A 15,411-nucleotide genomic window follows, 5' to 3' on the forward strand; every position below is an offset into this window, starting at 1 on the left:
AACATGAAGAGAAAAAGGTTAGGAAAATTTATGTTGGATAACTTCCTTTTCTTTTTCCACATCTCATCTTATCTCTATTTTTTTTTTTTTTTACACTGTGTGATTTATTGTATACTTTTCTTTCTTCCCTAGGAAAGTAAAATATTGAAGTTTTTGGGCTTTATGTGGAATCCTCTGTCATGGGTCATGGAAGTAGCAGCTTTAATGGCCATTGCTCTTGCACATGGAGGGGTAAATTTGCATGCTCTTATCTTACTTTAGTATAGTGTTGACTTGTCATTTAGTCAAAGCTTCATTATTATATGCACGCGCGCACAAGACAATTTAAGATTATTCCATACTGACAAACCTTATTTTGTGCAGCATAAGGGCACAGATTATCATGACTTCTTTGGCATCTTGATCTTGCTCATTATCAACTCTACCATCAGTTTTATTGAGGAAAATAATGCTGGCAATGCGGCTGCTGCTCTTATGGCTCGATTAGCTCCAAAAGCCAAGGTTTCCCTCTTCCCGAATAAATACAGATCCAAAAATTTTGTTTTCTATTTTTATTTCCTTTTTTTTCTCTTGAACTTTCAACATAAGTAAGGGAATGACTTATATTTGACTCTCTAATTACTCCTACCAAGTCCTGCGTGACGGGAAGTGGAGTGAGGAAGATGCTTCAGTGTTAGTTCCTGGTGACGTAGTAAGCATCAAACTTGGGGACATTGTACCTGCTGATGCACGCCTTCTTGAAGGAGATCCTCTAAAAATTGATCAGGTATGTGATTCACTCCAAAATATGAGTTATCTCAACTTTTACATACACAGTCTAGTTGAAAAAAATAAAAAATAAAAAAATTGTTGTGCACTTCTTTTGCTTGGATAGGTGTTGTAAGCAGTCTTCAGAGTTCTGCATCTAGTGGAAGTTGATAAAGTCTATGAAAACAAAATTTTACATCTAACCCTCAAGTTCTTAGCTCTTACAACTTCATTACGATTTAAAGAGCCAGTGATTTCTTCAATATAATTTACTTTCCAGGGTTTGAGATATTTAATATGCCTCTGACATTTGCAGTCTGCTCTTACCAGAGAATCACTTCCTGTAACCAAGATTTGAGATATATAAATTTCTGATTTATGTTCTCTAGAGGTGGAAAATACTCGGAAGAAGATGCAAAGGCTGTCGTGGTACAGATTTTGAGTGTGGTTGCCTACTGTCATCTCCAAGGTGTAGTTCACCGTGACCTCAAGCCTGAGGTAATGAACTCGGACATTTTTATTATTTTCTTGGTAATTTATAGAACTTAACGTGGAAAATATTACATCTTGTAGCAAGTTTCGGATAGTGTGTTCACACATAACCCTACTAATAGGCTTTAAAACTGTTTTTAACATTTTTCTTCTCATAATCATAAGTTAGTCAAAACATGGGATATAATACACAGTTTAAAGAGATCAATAATTCTAAAGCTAACAGACATTAATTTCATCTAATCTAATCCATCCTAACAAATATGTCCTAAATGGACCATGATCTCTAATAGCGTTTCAAAGTTGTTTTCATTCATCTCAAATATGTCCTGCCTTTTATTTTGGCAGAGCTAATGCTTTTTGGACTTGTGTCATTGGTAATGGGTCATTGGATCAATCAAGTGAAAGCGTTGTTACATAATTTTCCCTCTTGTTGGCTGCAGCCGGGAATGGTAACAACTGATCTTCTGTTGTCTGGAGCTTCTACAAAGCAGGTAGAATGTGTATTGCATATTTCCTTGATTTCTTTTGTGAAGCTTTTGGATCAATCAAGTGAAAGCGTTTTATTTATTACAGGCCAAGTTTTTCATTAATGTTTTGGTAGAACCGGCAGAAGTGGTAAGAGTTTATTGATGTGGTGATCTACCTAAGGGAGTGATGTACAAACAGTGTTTTTAATTCCTTGTTTTTGAGTTTTAGGCGCTTGCTTTGTTTCAATAGTCATATGAATTCATGATTATGGATTGTGATGTTCGATGAAATAAATCATATGGTTAGGTTTTCCAAATAGGCAAATGCACATACAAGACTTAGAGATGAACCATTTAGACACAACATTCTAGGCTATGATCAACTACTGACTGAATTATCTCGTCCCAAACATCAGAGCTGTCCCTGCCAATGGATTGAGCAAGCCCACTTACATTCGATTCCTTACTGGCTTGAAAGCATACTCTCAAATATTCTCAGTTAAGTGGAAAAAAAAAATAAAAAGAACTTTTGATTCTTGGTTTTCTATATTTAAATTGTGGTTATTAATCCTTTTGTTTTTTGGCCGTATTGTGTAGAGATTTGCTTTTGGTGCTAGGAGGACTCGATTTCTTCTTGAAGATTGATGAGGATCAGAGGTCTAATATGTCCATACAACATATTTTCTTTCACATAAAATTTGCTGCTCTCTCTCTCTCTCTAGCTTTTGTGGTCAAGATTTGCATTAAATCATTGGCCTAGCTATTTCTATACATGTGTAGCAAACTCAAATGTTTTGGAGACTGTCTCTACAATGCCTTACAATTATTTGCTTATTATTGTGCTAACCAAGATTGTAGAAAATTGATGTAGAAGTTCTGTTGAAATTATATTTTTCTGCTTGTTGTGTTGAATTTGTTATTTGACAGGTCTGCAATACATGTGTGTGATATAATATTTTTTCTTTTTATTTTTTGGTTGTGTTTGTTGCTTGATTTTGGTTTAGAATATTTTTTCTTTTTAATTTTTGGTTGATTTTGGTTTTGAAATCTAACAGAATGCACAATCTATAAAGAAGGAAAAAAAAAAAAAAAAAAAAGAGGCTATAACGGCGTTTTTCGAAACGCCACTACAGTGCCAAGTCATATTTTTAAAATAAAAAAAATCTGTCACGGCGTTTTTAAAACGTCGTTAAATACTGGATGACGCCATTTTACCGTTATTTATCACATTTAGCGGCGTTTTTAAAAACGCAGTCTATACTAATTTAGTGACGTTTTTAAAGCGTCATAACGTTATAGCGACGGCCGTGTCTTCGGCGTTTGGTACTAAACGTCACAAAAAGAATTAACGGCGTTTTTCATACCTATGGCAGCATTTTTCAAACGCCACTAAATGTGAAATTTCCAACAGTGTCAGTTGGGTATCATGGGACTTAGTGAAATGTGATGCCATGCATTACATCACCATCACAACAATGTCATGCATTATGTCACGTTCCACAAGACCGTAATTAAATCATTTTAATTATAATTTTAAAAAATAACTACTTATATCCAAACGTCACATAAGATATAATCATGGATATTTTGAATAATAAGTAAAATAATAATTACAATAGATCAAATTAATATTACAATGAGTTATAAGATGTACTTTTGCCTTGGTGTTATGAGTATGTCCCCTGTATTTTTCATAATCTTTGCTTGATTTCAAAAATCTGTTTCCTAAGAAATGATATTCATAGAAAACTTTAATATAGACTAGGAAGGTCTCAAAGTTTATTACATTACTGTGATACTAATAATGTATTTTAGGATTTAGAGTAGCAGATGTGAAATTATTTTTTATGCTCTTTTTATTTTTATTTTTTTCTTTTTTAAATGGTACAGGTTGTATTGGAGGAAATAAGAGCATGTTTTGAAGGCCTTTGACAGTTTCTTTGTGTTCAACTTTTCTAATATGGATAGTGTTATGGATTTAGACTTGGTTGCTATGATAACAGAAAATTGAGACTACAAATGGCTTATGTCCTTTAATGAAAATGAAAATGAAACATAATAGGAGATATATAAACAATATAATGAGTGTGTATAAATATATATTAAAATAACTTTTTACGACTTACAAAATTATGTCGTGAAAAATATAATGATTTGTGGCATGTAAAAAAATATCATAAAATATTATATATGGCATACAATGTATATTATAAATATATTAAAAGTAACCTTTTACGGTACGCAAAATTATACCATGAAAAGTACAATAATTTATGACATGCAAAAAATGTCGTAAAAGATTATCTACAACATACAAAGTATGTCATAAATATTTTAATTTATTACTTTTTACAACTTTACATGTATGTCGTAAAAGAAAATTAACTTTCCATGATATGTCATATAACAACATTTGTATGCATGCCGTGAAAGAGCTTTTATGGCATATATTGTAAGTTGTAAAAATTTAATTTTGTTGTAGTGACTAATACCACAATAAGTCATAACTAAGGTCTCGTTTGGAAACATGTTATTTTAGTGACTTTTTGACTTTTTACAAAAAAATATGCAGAAAATAGAGAGAGTGATGTGACAATTTATAGTGACTTTTGACTTTTTGACTAAAATATATAGTTAACACCACAATTTTGTTGGGCACTTTGTATATTTTGTCCATAAAAAAAAAAAAAAAAATTAAGTTGATTCAATAACTATAACTTATTTAATTTATTGTGTTTGTCACTAAAAAAATGTATGGTTTATTTTAAAAAACACAATTGTTGTCTATTTTTTTTAGTGAAAATTTGAACAAATTACAATTTTCAAATCGACCTAATTTTTTTTGATGAAATAAACAAAGTGCTTGATAAAATGAACGGTTTGAATCATCAAAACAGGACCTGTGGTGGGCCCCACGGACCCAAACAGCACCTCTGGACTGGAAAGGATCCTCTTCCTTGTTTAAATATGTACACGTGTTACCTATCTATCTAAATTATCTATTCAAATATGTACATGTGTCACTTATCTATTCACCTATTTGTTCACCAAAGATGTCTTTCATTATGTCTCAAATAGTGCTTCTTATGACTTGGTTACAAATATCACTGTGGTGTTTCTTATGACTTGGTTACAAATCATTGTGATATTGATTATCACATAGTTATAACCTATTATAACTACAAATTTGATTATCACTAAACAGGCCTTTGGCTAAGCCTCAACTGCTGTTTAGCTATGATTTATTGTGGCCCTTTTCATTATAACCGAAAATGGTTTGACACAACATACACTATAACAATTTATATTTTTGGTGATCAAATTTGGCGACTAAACTTTTTTTAGTCACCAAAAGTTGTAGAATAGGCGACTAAAACTTACATTAGTTGGCGTTGAATATGGTTTTTAGCTACTAAATTTTTTTAGTAGTTGTATCTTAATTATTGCCAACTAAAATTTTTTTAGTCGCTAACAGATGCCACAATAGGTGACTAAAAATTGTTTTAGTCGGCATTAGTTTGTGTTTTAGGCTACTAAAAAAAAATTTAGTCATGTTATATCAATTTTTGCCTACTAAAATAAATTTAGTCGCCAAAATACTAGCACAATGTTTGCTATTAATCTTTGGCGACTAAAGGTTTCGTCGGCAAATATTAATTTTCGGTGACCAAAATACTTTTAGTTGTTGTATAGTATTTTTTGCCTACAAAATTAATTTAGTCGCTAAATAAAAAACATAAATTTTACTTTTTTATCTTTGGTGACCAAAAAAGTGATCGGCAAAGGTATACATTTTAGCCACTAAAATTATTTGGTCCATAAATGTATAGTCTTTAATTACTAAAAATAATTTAGTCGGTATTTTTTTTACTTTTAGCAACTAAATTTTAGTCGGCAACATCATTAAAAATTTTGGAGGGAGGAATTTGAATTTTGAAGGAATTTCTAGATCAATTAGCGACTAAAATATTTTTGGTCGGGAAAAAAAATGTCTTTATTTACAGCGGCGACTAAAAAAAAGTTAGTGGGGAAAAAAAATAAACAATGGTGTAAGACAGAGAGATCACTTGAAGAACCAAGAGGTGAGATGAATATCTCACCAAAACAACATCGTTTTGGTGTAGTAATTCAATATAAAATAAAATAAAATAAATTCTCTCTTTGTTTCAGACGTGAGAGAGAGAGAGAGAGAGAGAGAGAGAGAGAGAGAGAGAGAAGATGAGGGGTTGAAGAGCCTCGCCCATCGCCGCCCTGCCGCGCCCCCTACTCTGCCGCCGACGCCTCGCCCCCTCTTTGCCGCCGCCGCCGACGATGAGTAGCTGTTGAGTTCGGATTCAAGAAGCTATTAGTCATTCAATAGATTCAACAGCATCCTCCAAACTTATTGAATTCAAAAATTAGAATTTCTTATGGGGGTGTTTGGTGTGGATTGTAGGGGTGATTATAACTTATTTTAATTTAGAAATCTACGCCAGACTGGTTGGTGCATCTTCTGTTTACAGCTTTTTAGGCATAAATAACTTAAATAAGCTGAGAAAAACTGATCATTTAGAAGTTGGAGAATAGATGCTTTTAACTTCTGCTTTCTGATTATCAGCTTTTAGCTTACGTTAAGCTCCACCAAACACCCTTTGGTAATGGTAATTCAAAAATTACGAAACCTTCAATCTTATCCCCTTTTTCGTCTTCACATTCTTGTTTTTCAGCCCAATTTGACTTCCCAAACCTCTTAATTGCAATCGCCATTGCAGCTTCGATTATTGTTTTCGTCACAACAATGGCTTCTTATATTCTTCTTCTTCAGCAAGAATCAATATTATGTGTGAATCTGCGAATCTGGAGATGGCGGTAGTTTCAAAGTCGACGCAAGGTCGGCCATACACAGGGAGGGATCCGAACATGAAGAAGCCAGAGTGGTTGAGGCATAGAGCTCGCCAAGGCGAGAAGTTTGAGGAGGTGACGGACTCCTTGTCTCATTTGAAGCTCAATACTGTCTGCGAAGAAGCTCAATTCCCTAACATCGGAGAGGTCTTTCTTTGCTCTCTCTCTCTCTCTCTCTCTCTCTCTCTATGTTGTCAATTTCACAATTTTGTTTGTCTTTGCTATTTATTGTTTGGATTTATTGTACCACTTATTTGGGTTTTTTGAGGGTTTGCTCTATGTTTCTTGTTGTCTTATATAGTATGAAAAATGCTAACAATTGCCTAATGTATTGTTTAAGGTTGATATTAGTGTAAAAAGTGTTTTGGAAATGATAAAAAAGTTTTAAGTGTTTGAAAATAAGGTATTGGGTTCCACATATAACCATTCCCAAGAAAAACTTAGCTAAGCTATTTCGGTAGTGAAAATCCAATGCTGTATGCTGGGTTTCTGGTAATGGTCACTGGACGCTAGCAGTGACACAATTTTGGGGTGTCATGGGCGCGTTACACTTCTGGCTACCGAGCCGTGGTTTTTTTTCTTCTTTGCACAACTTCACAAAAACTTATTGCAACATATTTATTTATTAATTAATTTTTCGTAATTACATTTATTATGGTACGGGATTTGTTTAAATTTAAACATTGTCACAAATTCACATGTCACAAATTCATAATCCACTAGTTTTCTATTATGTATTTTGTATGGGATTCATAATTTCACATGTCACATATTCATAATCCACTAGTTTTCTATTATGTTTTTGTTACTAATAGATTTATAGCATTGTGTTGTGTTTCAAATTGAAGGGACAAGAAGTTTTAAGTTAGTAATCATAAATTCTACATAAGCAAAGAAAATGTAAGTGAGTAGCACAAATCTAAGTTAAAAAGAACAAATCTTCAAGGAATCAATTGAGAACTTAAGGAGTTGATTAAAACCTTCTTCTTTAATTTTTATTTAATTAATCATCTTAAACTACGTCATCTTTCATCAAATATCTATTGTAAACAAAAGAGTGATTCATCTTCAAATCGTTGCAACTGCTACCTCTCTCAATTTCTTTCTCCATGGCTCCTATTTCTCAGTCTCCCTTCCAAACATTTTTAAAACAGAGATGAGCATGATAGACAAAAAAATAAGTATCAAAGTCTCCAATGACAACATCATTGTGACTGGCATTGCCGCTGCCTTCTGGTGTCTTAGACTCTCACATTTGGCCTAATTTTCTAGGGCTTTCATTTGATTTTTCAGTTGAAGAGTTCCGAGAAATCATGGTTTTGTTTAGATGGCTTGGAGACTTGGAGAGATTGTTATCCTTTATCTATCTGAGACTTGGAGAGATTGTTATCTTTTTCATGCATCTTGCTATAGCTGATTTGTCATAAAAAAAAAAAACAAAAAAAAAAAACATTTTTTTGGGGTAAGTTTCTCTAGAGAATATGTCTGCTCTTTTCAAATTTTTACTCATAATGATGAAAACTTATAACCACATACAAATTCTTATTCAACAGTGACAACTGCAATACATCCATTGTCAATTTTCTCATAACCTGCCCACATCCTAATTGTTCATATGATCTGTGTCTCAATTGTTGTCGAAGAACTTAGAAAAGGTGAACTTAGAAAAGGTTTTCAGCCTGGAGGCAATGAAGCACAGTCTTCAATTCACCAGTTGCTTAAACGATCTTATGGTCATGGCATGGACACGAAACCAAAGAAACATGCTTAGGAGGGCCAAGTGACACTCTGAGGAAATGATTATCAAGCTAATATGTATGGTGACTTTCCTTATTGGAGCGTAGAGATGGATGGTAGCACTCCTTGCCCTCCAAAAGGACGTGGAGGTTGTGGTGTTGGAATATTGGCACTGAGACGCATCGTCGAAGTTAATTGGGTGGATGACCTAATTAGGAGTGCAGACACTGCAGGAAATTCAATTTTTAGTGGCGTTTAAAAAACGCCGCTAAAAGTGACAAAAACGCCACCAATTATTTTTGCGACGCTTAGCACCAAACGCCGAGGACGCGGCCGTCGCTATAACTTTATGACGTTTTAAAAACGTCGTAATATTAGTATAGGCGGCGTTTTTAAAAACGCAAACGCCGCCAAATGTCTTGCTAAACACATGTTGACGTCACTAACGATATTTAGCGACGTTTTGGAAAAACGCCGTCATATCTTTTTAAGAAAATATGACAGTTAGATGTAGCGTTTAAGAGGCGTTTGTAGAAACGCCGCCATATCCTTTTTTTTTTTTTTTTTGAAATTGTACTAATTTTATTTGTTTGAACTAAAAAAATACCAGTAATAACACTAATATAAAATAATAACTCTCATTCAAATAGTTGTAATGAAACATTAATTCACTTTCTCATTCAATTAATATCCAATCACCATTACCCATAAAATTAACATATCCAAAATCTAAAATTCATGTTTTAACACTAACCACAAATAAACATTCTTCTCATCTTCACCAAACCATTTTGAAGTGATAGTAGACATAAACACGTTAACGAAACTTGCTCCAGCCTCGTTGGCAATGGCCTTTGCCAACATTGTCTTCCCAGTGCCAGGACGCCCAAATAGCAATATTCCTCTGCATGGCTTTAAAAGGCCTCCCTCGAATAGGTCTGGTCTTCGAAGAGGTAGCATTACTAGTTCTTGGAGAGATTCCTTAATATCATCCAAAGCACCAATATCTTTGAATGTCACACCGATCTCACTAGCTGGTATGACTTCTGGCCTTATGCACTTCTCAAATTCATTGTCAGGAGGAATCTCCTGGTATAAGCAAACACCACGATGAGAAAAGAAGGGAACGGGAGAAGAATAAACACTACAGAGACGGATGGTCATCATAAACTTCATGTTAAGTTTACAAAACTAAAAAAAATCGATCTACATGTCTATATATTATATGCCTGAAAGAATGCCAGTGATTCTTCAGTTGATTAATTAAATACTAAAAAAGTATCCGCAATTTTAACATGGAATGCAGAGGTGCAGGTGCAGGCATATATACATAGCCACTTGTAGAACCAATGGTAGAGAATAAGTAAATCCTAACAACGAAATCTCAGAAATGAAATAATAAATCTAACCCACCAGAGCTTTTGATGCTGGCGCTGAGTTACCAGCATCATTCGCTGTTGAAGTTGATGCCTCAGGGACTGTGCTTCCAACTGAACTGCTTCATGATTTCAGGCAATATGCTCCTACATGAACTGCTTCATCAGCCCAAAGTCCATTATTGATTATACTGTTAAAATATGAATGAGACACTTGAATTACTTCATACTGCATAAGAGATGGTTACTAAATATTTTTTCTGAACAGAATCACCAACTACAAAGTCCTGTTACCAACTCAATGATAAAATGTTGAAGTTCTCACTTTCAACAAAAAGAACATGTTGCTTCCTCTTATGCCAGAGGTTTCCTTCATAGGTTTTTTGCATATATGAGGATTCTACCACAACTAGTCCAATAAACTTTTTAGCTGGTAGAAGGGTTCATTAAGTTTTTGTTAGGAGTCCAAATGGCTCTCCAATAAGAGTTCATTCCTAATTTGTTGGACATAAAAAATAAAAATAAAAAACTAGCAGCTTTCTTAGAGATAAAAGACAATTTTTGCGTATTTCTATTTGGGTCAATTTGGAGACAAAGATGTGTAGATCAATGTGGCATGACTCTGATACGTTTTTAGAATCAGGTAGAAGGGCCGAATAAGAATAATGCTACTTTTCTCCGCCACCCATGTGAATTATGTGGGGTATTGCAATTACAACATATTTAAAAAAATATTCAATTAGATCTATTACACCAATAAGTAGCTAAAATGTTTTATTCATGCATAACAGTAAATAGGACTACTATAAATCATATACTCTTTGAAAATAAAATACTCCAAAAGAACCTGGATTTGCGGAAGAGGATTGTGAAACAAGGTTATTCATATTAAGGTTATTCATATTAGCTGCGGCAGCAGCATTTCGATGAAGCTTTGAAGGATTGGAAGAACATTCTGTTCCCCTGCAAATGAAAGCAGAAGACAAAATAGAAGGAATATTAAACAACCAAACAGGTAATGACCACATTTGCATCTTTTTCTACATACACGCCATACCTTGATCCAACTTCTTCCCCACTGCTTTGCCTACGCAATGTGCCTATAACTAAAGAAGAGCCCACTTGAATGATGTCAACAATGCATTATATGAAACCATTGACACAATAAACAAGAAAATCAATTTTCCTTAAAAATACATTGCAGTTTTGGGTAGAACTAGACTTCTCCCTCCTAGAATCTAAAGTCACCAGAACATATCCTGTAAGGCAGGAAGAAAGCACAAATAACTTTTTAAAAAAACTACTAAACTTATGTCAAATGGTTTGCTAACAGACATACAAACTACTTTGAATAAAGTCATAGATTTGGAATATCAATTACTTTCAAATACAAGAAAACATTACAGCATCTCTAATATCTTAATTTAATAACATATTAAAAAACGATTCTAAATAGTATCGAAGCATACCACGTACCAAGAATAAATCTAATGAGCTTATAGTGTTATTCAATTGCGACAAATGCCGATCATTTTTTGCTGAATGGCATAGAAAGAACATGAATACTGCATGCTCACATCCTTGTCATGTATAAAGTGGTCATTAGAATGTGGGACGCATGCTACAAAATGCTCATCATCACCAAAAATAAGGGCAAGTATTATTCTATTATACCTTTTTTTTCCCTCCTTTGGTTGAAGAATTGAAAACGATCCAAACAAACCAGACATTCGCTCTAATGCCGTCTCTGAAATGGATCTTTTGAACATCTGTAAAGCAAGATGGGAAGTTAGCAAAGGAAACAAATTCACTCTCCAGTAGACTTGTGTGTGTCTGACTTATTACACCCACATTCTCAATTAACCCTCTAACTTATTGCACCAATATTCACATTAACCCTCAATATGCCAAACATGTCCTCATCCCTAATGTCACACATTAACCCTCAATAAAAATGAGATATAATGAAATAAAATAAAAGTACCCATGATCAATTACCCTAAAACTAAACCATGGTCATGTCTGGCAATTTTAACTTAACATGAGATAGGATTGAATTCTACAAATCTTGCTCCTAATACAAGGACATTTCAAACGTGAAATAAAATATATAATTTTAGGATATTGATAATCTCATAACTATTAATTTCAAGCAAAAATCTCATATAATAATCCAATCTACCAAAACAAACCTAACCATAAACATTATATTCGGACAAATGAAGATTGGATTTACTTCCTAATTATATATTGATCATTTCTGTGCACAACCTTTTGCCACCATTTCAGAAATATCACTCCCTATATTATAACTAGACAATTTTACAACTAGTGCTAAAGGTTCATATTGTTTCTGTACCAATATAACTGTAGAAATGATTAGAGAAGCCAATTTTATAGTCAAAATTTTCTCTTTTATTCACTCCTCAAACTCAAAGTGGAGCAAATTTAATTAGTCTGTGTCCCAGAGGAAATCAGAAGAGTCCCATAAACCATTATCACTGTGATCTTTAGAGTTCCACACTGAGTAACAACAGAAACCTGAGTCCAAACTCTGACACTCCCCATGATGACGGTTCACTTCCCTTTGCTCATTTGACCAACTTGACATCCAATTCGATATGCAGACTTCATATGGAGAACTTGCAATTCCATAGTTTGATAATTCAAACACATCAGAGTGATCATCAGTGGTTCTCAAAATGTTCTCCTTAACAGATGTGCAGTCTCCATTATCAAATTTTGTAACCAACACATCTTGTTTCTCGTTGTTTGTGATGCTCTTATCGTAGTTTCCTATAATATGAAGCATTTGTTAATAAAGCAAGAAATTAGTAAACAAAAAGTCTAGGTGCACAAAAAAATTTCAGACATGTTTCCATGAAAAATTTCTGTGCAAGTAGCTTAGTTGATAAGTAGAAGCAATAAAAACAGACAAATTACTTAGAATTAAAAATAGTGGTAAGAAATCGGATCCGGGGTCCCTGCTGTGCGGCTAAGCACAGCAGGGTTGCTGTGCGTCAATACGGCATCATATTGAGATTGGTTAAGTCTTTTTGCACGCACAAGGGCACCATAACGTTAACTTTATTTGTTTATTTTTTAATTAAACTCACTTATGTATGATATTAATTAAAATTAATGGATTGGATTGGAGTAGTTTTTTTTATAATGCTCTGTTTGTTTGGACAAAAAATATTTTTTATATTTTTTGGTATTTAGTACAATCAAAAACAAAAATCAACGGAAAATATTTTTCATGATCAATAAAAAACAAACCTATTTAGGTGAAAAATATTTTTCACTTTTAAAAGGCGGATAACGTTTTTACGAATTAAAATTTTACTAATGTCACCATACCACCATCACTTTCACTTCTACTACCACACCATTATCACCACGGTCACCACAACTATTACCGTCACCGTCACTGCCACCGTCGCCCCACCTCCATCTCCACCTTTGTTCCACCACTACTATCACCAAATATAGAAAAATATTTTCCTCAAAAAATATTTTCTAAAAAAAAATATAATTTTAAGATCCAAAACTGAACCAAAATATTGAAAAGACCAAACCAATTCACCCAATAGATTTTAATTAACCAAACAAATATTGAATAAAATAATATCATGGTGTGCTGCCTTGCGCATGCGGAATGACTCAACAAATGTCAATACGCTGTCGTATTGACTCACAGCAGCCCTGCTGTGCTTAGGCGCACAGCAGGGACCCCGCATCCTAAGAAATCACTCCTCAAATCACATATTCTATTTTTTTTCCTTTTTCTTCTTTTTTCTCTTCCTTTTTTTTAGGAAGAGAATGCTATCTAAAAAACAAATAGATAATGAATAGTAAAGAACTATTTCTTTTGAACAACACATTTCTTTCACATATAATGCATCTCAATAACAGCGAATAACCATATCATATTTTCACCATAAACTAAATGCCTAGAGATATATGTACCTGAGCAACAAAGTTACTGACAACACGGCCATCATCAATGCACATCCGAGGCCCATATGTGTTGAAAATCCTAGCAATCCTCACCTGTTACACAAATACGTTACAAATAAATGCGCATTATGCATAAATAATTAGAATACAGTATACAAAAAATAAGATTAGTCATTATTGATTTAGTGTATTAAGTAAATTAGTAAATTATCAGTGAACTGACCTCAACTCCAGCACCGCAGTGATAGTCCATGGTCAATGTTTCAGCTGTGCGCTTTCCCTCATCGTAGCAACTCCGGACTCCTGTCATCACCACACAATATCAACCACGCCGTTTGTCAATCAGACAATCTCACAATAATACAATCCAATAGGATTCAAAGAAATACTTTTTTCACCCACCTATAAAAAAATTAATTAAAAAAAAAAACAGCGAAGTGGGGACATTTAAAATAGTCGACTCCATTGTTTTAACTAATAAAAAAGACGGGTAATCAAACTTGACTTTAAGAGTTTAAATGGACCAACTCCCTCTCTGTCAGATTGAGACTTGACTTCACCTACAAAAACGTGCCTCCTGCCAAATTCCATACCAACAATGCTAACTACGCTTCATTTTCAAGTTTTTTGTCACGCTAATGTTGTGCAAAATTCTTATTTGATTTACACCAAACTTCTCAATATGAATTACATCTGACCCGTGCAATAAGATCTTGTGCCCACTTTTTATATTTGAGGAGAAATTCTAAGTGATTTCTTACCACTTGTGTTCCAAGATTAAGTAGATTCAGATGCACAGATGGTACCTGCTCTAACACTGAGCAATTCGCTATCCACTTCTGTCCAGTCTCTCACTTTGACTTCATTCTCCACAAGCTTTGCCCAACACACGATCACAATGTCTGCGTTTGAACATACAAACTAGGACAGAGCATTGTTCAGGGTAGAACAATGTGCATTTGAACAAACTGGCCCAACATTTAAACAATTAAGGAAGCCACATTCGAATAGGGCAATACAATTTTTGCATAGTTCATTTCAACTGACACACGGGTATATAAAACCATGTCTAAGGGGCAAACTAAAATTTGCACTCTAAATTTATGGATGAATGTATATGTAATTTAAATATATATATATATATATACTAATGTATATGCAATCAAAAAAATTTATACACTCATGTATATGAATATTTAACACCTATGGGGTTTTATACAGGGGCATATACCACCCAACACAGATGAAAACATAAAAGATGAGTGAAAATGTAAAATTGAAGTAAAAAATTAAAACTTTATGTGTGTATTTCATAGTTAACTGAAAAGTTTACACAAATATAAAGAGATTATTCCAGTTATTAAATACTTTTAGGGACAAAAAGCAAAAGCCCCCCAAAAAATGGAGTCAATTGAAAGATTCCATACCTTTTTTTTTTTTTTTGTGTTCCGTCTTCTTCGGATCAGCTGCATTTTATTACCAAGTATTAAATAAATGTGGAAAAACTGGTGATTCAACTAGAATCCATTAAAAGGTGCATTTTCAGGTAGTACAAGACCTAATGACCTACACATGAGATCAAATTGCAAGTCTCGATTCAATCCTCTAAATTCTCCTTGAACAAATTTATATCAATTCATACATTTTCATGGGAAATTATAGTTTTATAAGCTTCTAAAGGATCACAAATAGTATACTAATTTTGCATATGGTCATAAATAGTTCCAAAAGTATACTATCTATTTCAT

At 33.6% G+C, this 15,411-nt stretch overlaps 1 protein-coding gene and 1 long non-coding RNA gene across 12 annotated transcripts; one reads left to right on the top strand and one right to left on the bottom strand.

Annotated features, from left to right (window-relative positions):
• The first annotated feature begins 599 nt into the window (after positions 1 to 599).
• On the top strand, positions 600 to 2,597 carry LOC145795406 (CDPK-related kinase 2-like). Of its 9 annotated transcripts, none has more exons than XM_082879669.1 (6): positions 600 to 766; positions 1,078 to 1,245; positions 1,683 to 1,733; positions 1,816 to 1,857; positions 2,126 to 2,207; positions 2,307 to 2,597. In XM_082879669.1, exons 2-6 carry the CDS (start codon positions 1,126 to 1,128, stop codon positions 2,324 to 2,326), a joined length of 315 nt encoding a protein of 104 aa, XP_082735795.1. In that variant the 5' UTR covers positions 600 to 766; positions 1,078 to 1,125; the 3' UTR covers positions 2,327 to 2,597. The 9 variants fall into 9 exon arrangements, 1 of the variants encoding a protein (XP_082735795.1); XR_014336326.1 differs by having other exon boundaries at positions 608 to 766; positions 1,137 to 1,245; XR_014336323.1 differs by having other exon boundaries at positions 613 to 766; positions 1,137 to 1,245; positions 1,588 to 1,733.
• A 6,347-nt stretch (positions 2,598 to 8,944) lies between these two features.
• Positions 8,945 to 15,411, bottom strand: LOC114278471 (uncharacterized). 3 transcript variants are annotated; one of them, XR_014336320.1, is made up of 9 exons: positions 14,470 to 15,404; positions 13,887 to 13,966; positions 13,673 to 13,756; positions 12,245 to 12,499; positions 11,378 to 11,472; positions 10,761 to 10,809; positions 10,551 to 10,666; positions 9,741 to 9,850; positions 8,947 to 9,416 (listed from the first exon to the last, which is right to left on the bottom strand). It is a non-coding gene; the product is annotated as an uncharacterized LOC114278471 (long non-coding RNA). The 3 variants fall into 3 exon arrangements; XR_014336319.1 differs by having other exon boundaries at positions 9,741 to 9,894; positions 14,470 to 15,403; XR_014336318.1 differs by having other exon boundaries at positions 8,945 to 9,416; positions 9,741 to 10,666; positions 14,470 to 15,411.

Source organism: Camellia sinensis, chromosome 7 (assembly GCF_055761805.1).
Source record: "Camellia sinensis isolate YWXY chromosome 7, ASM5576180v1, whole genome shotgun sequence".
In the NCBI taxonomy this organism is placed as follows: domain Eukaryota; kingdom Viridiplantae; phylum Streptophyta; class Magnoliopsida; order Ericales; family Theaceae; genus Camellia; species Camellia sinensis.